At 35.6% G+C, this 7680-nt stretch overlaps 1 protein-coding gene across 1 annotated transcript; it reads right to left on the minus strand.

The window, feature by feature from the left end:
• Positions 1–2936: 2936 nt before the first annotated feature.
• On the minus strand, positions 2937–4923 carry LOC109242000. The gene is made up of 3 exons (XM_019408828.1): positions 4463–4923; positions 3717–3779; positions 2937–3211 (listed from the first exon to the last, which is right to left on the minus strand). The coding sequence occupies exons 1-3, from the start codon at positions 4802–4804 to the stop codon at positions 3071–3073; spliced, it is 546 nt and encodes a 181-aa protein (XP_019264373.1). The 5' UTR covers positions 4805–4923; the 3' UTR covers positions 2937–3070.
• Between the last annotated feature and the right edge of the window lie 2757 nt (positions 4924–7680).

The raw sequence follows: 7680 nt of genomic DNA on the forward strand, positions 1-7680 counted from the left end.
GAAGCACTTACTCCAGTTGTGAGAGGTTCCTTGCCAGAATCTGATGAGCATACTGCACATATAACACCTCCTTTGGAGCCAGCACCAGAAGAAGTAGCAGCAGAACCAATTTCCACCAGTGACGCCAATGACACAGTTCAGGATGTAGCAGCAGCTACAGGATCAGAGACCTTAGCTACATTGCCCATGCCAAGTGAGTCAGCAAGCATACATCCAGCGATGATCTCACAGAGTCAATATCTATTCCAACTCACAGGCAGTCCACTAGGACAAAAAATCCACCAATTTGGATGCAAGATTACATTGTGAAGGGCCCTAAATCCTCACATTGAGCTTATACTATATCAAACTACCTATCATATAATGGAGTGACACAACAATACAAAGACTATGTCTTGGCTTTTTCAGTCCTTAGAGAACCACAGACTTTCAGAGAAGCAACCCAGGATCCCAAGTGGATAGAAGCTATGCAACAAGAAATTCATGCCTTAGATGAAAACAAAACATGGGAAGTAGTAGACTTACTACCAAGGAAGAACACTATTGGTTCTAAATGGGTTTACAAGATCAAATACAAGGGTAATGGAGAGGTTGAGAGGTTCAAAGCTCGACTAGTAGCTAAGGGATACAACCAACAAGAAGGCTAAGACTACAACGAAACTTTCTCTCCAGTGGCCAAGATGGTCACTGTGAGATCAGTCATTTCCTTAGCTGCCTCTAGAGATTGGGGTTTATACCAAATGGATGTGTTTAGTGCATTCTTACAAGGAGACCTATTAGAAGAAGTGTACATGGCCTTACCCCAAGGTTTCCAAAGATAGGGGGAGCAGAAGGTATGTAGATTGTTGAAGTCTCTGTATGGCATTAAACAGACACCTAGGAAATGAAATTTAAAGCTTACAAAAGCTCTATTGAAGGCATGGTTTAGTCAAAGTGCTTTTGATTCTTCCTTGTTTACTAAGAGGCGCTACAAAAAAAACTGGAATTAGCTACGAACATCGTCGCTAATCTATCGCTTAAGCGCTCGTAGCTAGCAGAATTTCTTGATAATCCGTTGCTAATCTGTCGCTAAATGAGATTAGCGATGAATTTTTCTGTTTAGCTACAGAATTTGTCCGTCGCTAGAACCTGATTTTTTAGTAGTGAGGTCCAATTGTCACATTGTTGTGGTATTAATCTATGTTGATGATCTGCTTCTTATTGGTAGTAGCAAGATTCTTATTGATGAGGCAAAGGCTGTTCTACATCAGGAGTTCAAAGTGAAAGACTTAGGGAAATTAAGATACTTTCTTGGTATTGAGGTTATGACATCCAAGCATGACATTCTCCTCAACCAGAGGAAGTGCACCCTTGAGCTCATTTCTGAGTTGAGCCTTAGTGCAGCTAAGCCTGCTATCACACCTCGTGAGATTAATCAGAAGTTGACTTCTGTAGAGTTTGACAAAGTTGCAGGGCTTCAGAATTCAGATCCCTTAATGGATGTTACTAGCTATCAAAAGCTAATTGGGAAATTGTTATATCTTATAGTCACACGACCTAATATTTGTTATGCAGTGCAAAGCCTCAATCAATTCATGCAGGCTTCAAAGAAGTCTCACATGGATGCAGCTACCAGGGTTGTCAAATATCTTAAAAATGCACTCGGACTTGGTGTTTTACTAAGGAGGGAATCTGCACAATCTCTACTTGGGTTTTGTGACTCAGATTGGGGTGCCTGTCCTGTTACTAAAAGATCGGTTAGTGGTTATTTGATCAAGTTTGGCAGTTCTCTTATCTCTTGGAAGTCTAAAAAATAGCACATTGTTTCCATAAGTAGTGCATAGGTAGAGTACAAGAGTATGGCCTCAGCAGTTGCTAAAATCACTTGGTTGCTAGGCTTGTTTGCTGAGCTTAGAGTTACCATTCAGCAGCCAGTTACCTCGTGTTGTGATAATAGAGCTGCAATGCAGATTGCTGGAAATTCCATTTTTCATGAACGCACCAAACATATCTAAATTGATTGCCACTTCATTCGTGAGAAGATAAAGCAGGGGTTGCTGGCTACTCAGTATGTTCATACATCACATCAACTGGCAGACTTACTTACTAAGGGACTGACTGCTACGCAACACAAATTTTTGTTAGGCAAGTTGGGTGTGTTGAACATTCTTCACCCTCCAGCTTGAAGGGGAGTATTGTAATATTGTAGTTAGTTAGTGGTTTCTTAGTTGAAGGACTTATTTGTACACAGTAGAAGTTAGAGGGCTTTCTTGTTATTTAGGGAGTTATGTTAGTTGTATATAAACACTGTTATTCAGTTATGAGAAAACATTTTCCTTTCCCGCAGAGCTTCTTCTCGATTCTTCTTCTCCAAGTCTCTCTCGAGATACTCTAACATTACTCCCCTAATGTGGGACTTTTCGGGGCGAATCCAGATTTAATCGAGCCCCAACACAGGTGTTCAACACCGGATAGGAAACCAAAAATAACAAAAGGGGCAGCTTGGGAAATTTGAAAGTTATATATATGGACTTCTATGCTCCACCTAAAAGAAGATGACTTCACGAAGCAAATTATTTATTAGACAATTAATGGATTAGGACTTCTGGAGTCAGCTGCCAATATATTCATTATACTTGGTCAAATCTTAGGAGAATGTCAACTCTACCCTTTAAAAATAAAGGTCAAATACTTTATTCTTTCATGTCAGCAGTATATTTTTCTAAGCTCTAAATAACTAATTAATTAATGATATCTCCAACAATAATGATGAATTAAACATATATTTATCCATCACTGAGAATTCTGTTGCTTATATATATAAAAATTTATCCAGAACGCATAAATTATTTTTTCTAAAATTCTAAACCGATAAACTCAAAATCCTAACTTCGGTAAATACATAGCAAGATCAACAAATTGCAGCTGATGAGAGTTGATATAGGAGATATATATGGTACATCAGTTTATGTCCATGTATATATATATATATATATGTAGAATTAATAGAAAAATATGTACATTTATATCGACCCAACGTGTTTAAAATTGAGGCATAGTTGTTATTGTTTATGCGCGGCGCAGTACAAATCTAATCCATGTTATATTTTGTAAACATTGATACAGGTACTAAACATAATCCTTTTTTCTTTAGTTCTGTACAGTCATTTTCCTTTGTAGAAACATTCAATCCACTAGTCATCATCATCTGGCCACTGGTATTTCCCTTTCCCTGTTGAAACCAAAATTCCAAAATAAATTTCTTTGAGTACAAATGACAAGTAACTATATAGCTACAGTGTTATAATCACACCTTTAATTTGAATTATTCTTTTATTTTAAGTTTTTTATTTTACCGTTAATAGCATGCTTTTATAGTAAATAACATACTAGAAGTTTTTATTAGAGTACTTTTGATATGTTAGAAGGGGAGCCTTGGCGTAACTGGTACTGCCATGTGACCAAGAGGTCACGGGTTCAAGCTGCGAAAACAACCTCTTGTAGAAATACGAGGTAAGACTGCGTACAATAGACCCTTATGGTCCAGCCCTTCCTCGGACCCCGCGCATAGCGGAAGCTTAGTACATCGAGCTACTTTTTTTTACTTTTGATATGTTACCAGAAATAAATCTTTATGAAATTTTGAAACCAGATAATATACTGTCATATAAAGTGAAACAAAGGGAATAATAATTTATCAAACTCCGGTTTTTTCAATTCATATCTCTTTTTTTTACCTCAAAAATACTGGAAGTGCTCTTCCCTTTCTGACTAATGCACAACTGATCCATATAAGAAACCTGTAAAATAAAAGAAATAGAAGATGAGAAAAATGAGAGAAAAATAAGAATAAGAGAACAAGAGCCTTAAGGAAAGTAAATAAAAAGAAGAAAACCAGATAGTCATATAAGTAAAATTTGCTTTATAGAAGTTATGATAATATAAGGTTGTGGCGGAGCGGTAACAACTCTTCCGGAGGCGGAGTCAGAATTCAAAGTTTATGGGTTCGGAATTCTAATACGTTCAAGTTACTGCATTCTAATTTAATAATTTTTACATATTCAATAAAATTTTTAAGGCAAATATAGGGTTTGTATTAAAGCTTTTGGGTTCGGCCGAAACCCGTAACCTGTGTTCTAGCTCCGCCCTGGACTCATTCATCCTTAACAAACAACAACAACAACAACAACAACCACCCAGTGTAATCCCACAAGTGGAGCCTGGGGAGGGTAATGTGTACGCAGACCTTACCCTACCCCGAGGGAGTAAAGAGGTTGTTTCGCAAAGATCCTCGGCTCCTTCATTCTTAACCAGAAGTCTCAAATACGAAACTTGACTATGGAAGTTACCTTTGCTAGGGAGCACTTAACTCTCTAACGTGGCACTTCTCGACATGAATCTGAACTTAATCAGGGCCTAGTACACGGATACAGAACACTGGGTAAGAAATCAAGAAAAATATTTGTGGTATTCTTGGACTGACCTTGGGGCTATTGACAGGTGAACTAGCAGTATCTTCAAGATCATCATCAACTGCTGCTGCTGCTGCTCTTTTCATCTTTCTCTTTTTGGAACCAAAATTCTTATTATTTTCATTAATATCTATAGCACCATTTCTATTATTGGTAAGTTCATAAGGTGCTAAAGAAGCAGCATCAGAAAAAAGGGAATTATTTTCAAAGCCAGAATATGAAGAAGTAATTTGTTCATTATTGTTGGACATGAAATCTTGTAAATAGAATGTCCAACTACTCTCCTCTGGATTTTCTTCTGAGTAATTTGTACTATAAGAAAAACCCTTATTACATGCAGAATAATTATCCATTTACAATGAAAAGAAGAAATGGATAAAAAAAAAATTACGAAAAAGGGCCAAAAATACTCCTGAACTATCGGAAATAGGGCACTTTTACCCTCCGTTATCTTTAGGTTTTCTTGGTATAGTCTCACAGAAATTCAGAAAGATGCTGAGAATTTATATAGAGGAATAAGAATACCAGAAATGAGTTTTTTCTTTTTTTTTGTGGGGGGTGGGGGGGGGGGGGGTAGGGGTATTGGAATCTTGAGTGTGGGCCATAGGAGAGTTGAAAAAGAGAAGTTTAGAAGATGCAACAGAAAAAATAGATGAGAGAGAGAGAAGTTAGAAGGATTTGACATTTTATGATTTTAGGATTAAATTAGTAGAACAAAGATTTGCAGAATCTAATTTTCTATGGTGTTATTTTCTTTCAATTTAATATATTGAAATGGTCATTAGGTCATAAAATGACTTAGACTTTTTCATAAGTCATTTTCTCCCTTCCCTTTTGAGCTTTCTTTATAGTTTTTACAAACTTCTTAAAAACTCATTATTACTATTTACTAGTAATTAGGGCAGCTCGGTGCACAAAGTATCCCGCATTCACACATGGTCCGAAAAAGGGCCGCACCCGACCCCAAGGGGCTCTAATATAGGTAATCGACTCTGATGCAAGTATCAGTGACTGATTCCACGGCTTGAATCCGTAACTTATTGGTCACACAGAAATGACTTTACCATTGCTCCAAGGCCACCTTTCGTCATTATTACAAGTAATATATTAGTAATATTTTTTTAGAAGCCAAAAAGAAAAAGAAGTCATTATTTAGATAGAATTAGGGCAGGGGGTAGGAAAAGTACAAGAAAAATAAAAAGAGAGGATAAGGCCTAAGAAGAAAAAGAAGAATATTGGATTTTAAAAGGTAGAGTGCTATTTTCTTGCTAATTATTCATCTATTTAATGAAAAATGATTTATTGATAAAAGTTAGTGATTGTCAACACATGAGACCTTATAATTGGATGAGAATTATGTCTTGACTTCAGAAATTAGAGGCAAGTGTATAATAACAGTTTGACAAAACAATTTTTCTAAAGTATTTAAGGATCTTATGCTAAGAGATTTGATAATCGATCACCACTAATTTAGTATCCTCCCTGACGTATCCACAACATTTTTCATTCTAATAATTGTCATTTGTTTTCTAAGAATGCCATTATCTATGCAATTTTCGTACACAGTGTCTGTCTCAATTTATGTGGCATTGTTTGATTGATATAGATTTTAAAGGAAAAAAATAAAAAATTTAAAATTTGTAATCTAAAACAAATCATATATATTTATGCTCTCGGGCTCAATGTATTTATTTTCCAGTACATGTACTTTAGATAGAGATATTGAAAAGGAAAAAACTTAGAACAAAAAATTAGGTAAGACAAAGATTGACAAGTACAAACATGAATAGAGAGACAAGTACATTTTAGTGCTCGGTTTGAGTTAAATTCTACAAAGTGCATTTCAGAGACAAGAAGAAAAAACAACAAACTAAATTCTTGATGACTAATTGCAATCAAGTTACGTTGGATTAACAGCTTGTTTGGATGGTCGTTACATATTGTATTGTATCGTATTATTATATTAATTACGATGTTTCTTTTGACTGTTACTTAAATTTTATTGTATCGTATCGTTAAATCCATCGTTATGTAACGACGAAATGTGTCACTTTATGTAACGACCGATTCGGTGTGGTTGTGTCGTTATCTTGTCTTTTTCTCTCATCTCACCCTTCATTATAATTAAATAATTTTATTTTATCATTTACCCTACCTTTTTATATAATAAATTTATCTCGTATCATAATTTTTCTTTATAATATTGCAAATTTATTCTTCATATTGGTGGTGCATGATATCATGAAATTACGGCAAACGATACATTCTATCCAAACATTGTATTCATCAAATGATACAGTACAATAAAATACCATACGATACATTATGAAACGATATGTAACTACCGTCCAAACAAGCTGTAAGAGACTATTCATAGATTTTTGCTAGTTAAGATGGTTTTTCATTACCATTCTGTCAACCACCATCACCACCATTGACGATTACCATAACCAACAATTACCACTAGCCGCTACCATTAATAGCTATATAAACTGTTGGAATTATTCATAATGCAAAGTCAATTTGAAATTCCATTTACAACCAATAGCCATGAGTTTTTTATTTATTTTTCAAATGTCCTATCTATTTCCAAGCGGCCTCTTGCATGAAGCCTTAAAGCCAAGTGTTGAATGGCCTTGACAAATAGCTATGCAAATCTACCATATGTCTTCGTGCATGGAAAATAAGATACACTTGTCAATATTGGAGCCAAATGGACTAATATAATGGGACAAGTGTCAAAAGACTCTCGACACTTGTCATACATGCAAACTCCTTAATTGCCTATAAATAGGTTATGGATTAGGCATCATAACCACTCAATCTTAACCAAGAATCCATCTTGCTAATCATTACTTTTCTTCCTACAACATTCTTTAATTTCTGTAACAATTACATAAAATACCTTCATCTTCTCTTCTTTCTGGGCAACTGTTTTGTGCAAATTCTAAACTTCCAGCCACGAATGCACGTGTTTGGAGGTGCTGTGGAACCTTGGGGAGCGACCGGCCTTAACGATTTGCACCTAGTCGGGCCGAAATCGCTTTCAAGGTAGTAGCTTGCCACGACCCAGTATTTTTGATAAATTGTTCTTCTTTCCTTCTTGTTCTTAGTCAATATTATTTATTCATTTTTCTTACAATTTGAAAGCGATTTCATATATAATATTGACTAATGTCCACCACTTTGAACAAAATATTTCCTGATCTGTCAAAAATTGAGCCTTTAG

The sequence above is a fragment of the Nicotiana attenuata genome, unplaced genomic scaffold, assembly GCF_001879085.1.
Source record: "Nicotiana attenuata strain UT unplaced genomic scaffold, NIATTr2, whole genome shotgun sequence".
Classification (NCBI taxonomy): Eukaryota; Viridiplantae; Streptophyta; class Magnoliopsida; order Solanales; family Solanaceae; genus Nicotiana; species Nicotiana attenuata.

Bases quoted from the DNA above. Each gene is read 5' to 3' on its own strand.
- LOC109242000 (XM_019408828.1), bottom strand. From the start codon at position 4,804: ATGGATAATTATTCTGCATGTAATAAGGGTTTTTCTTATAGTACAAAT. The intron at 3,780-4,462 runs GTCAGTCCAAGA...TTTATTTTACAG, and splicing joins CACCTGTCAATAGCCCCAAG to GTTTCTTATATGGATCAGTT. The intron at 3,212-3,716 runs GTAAAAAAAAGA...TGGTTTCAACAG, and splicing joins GCACTTCCAGTATTTTTGAG to GGAAAGGGAAATACCAGTGG.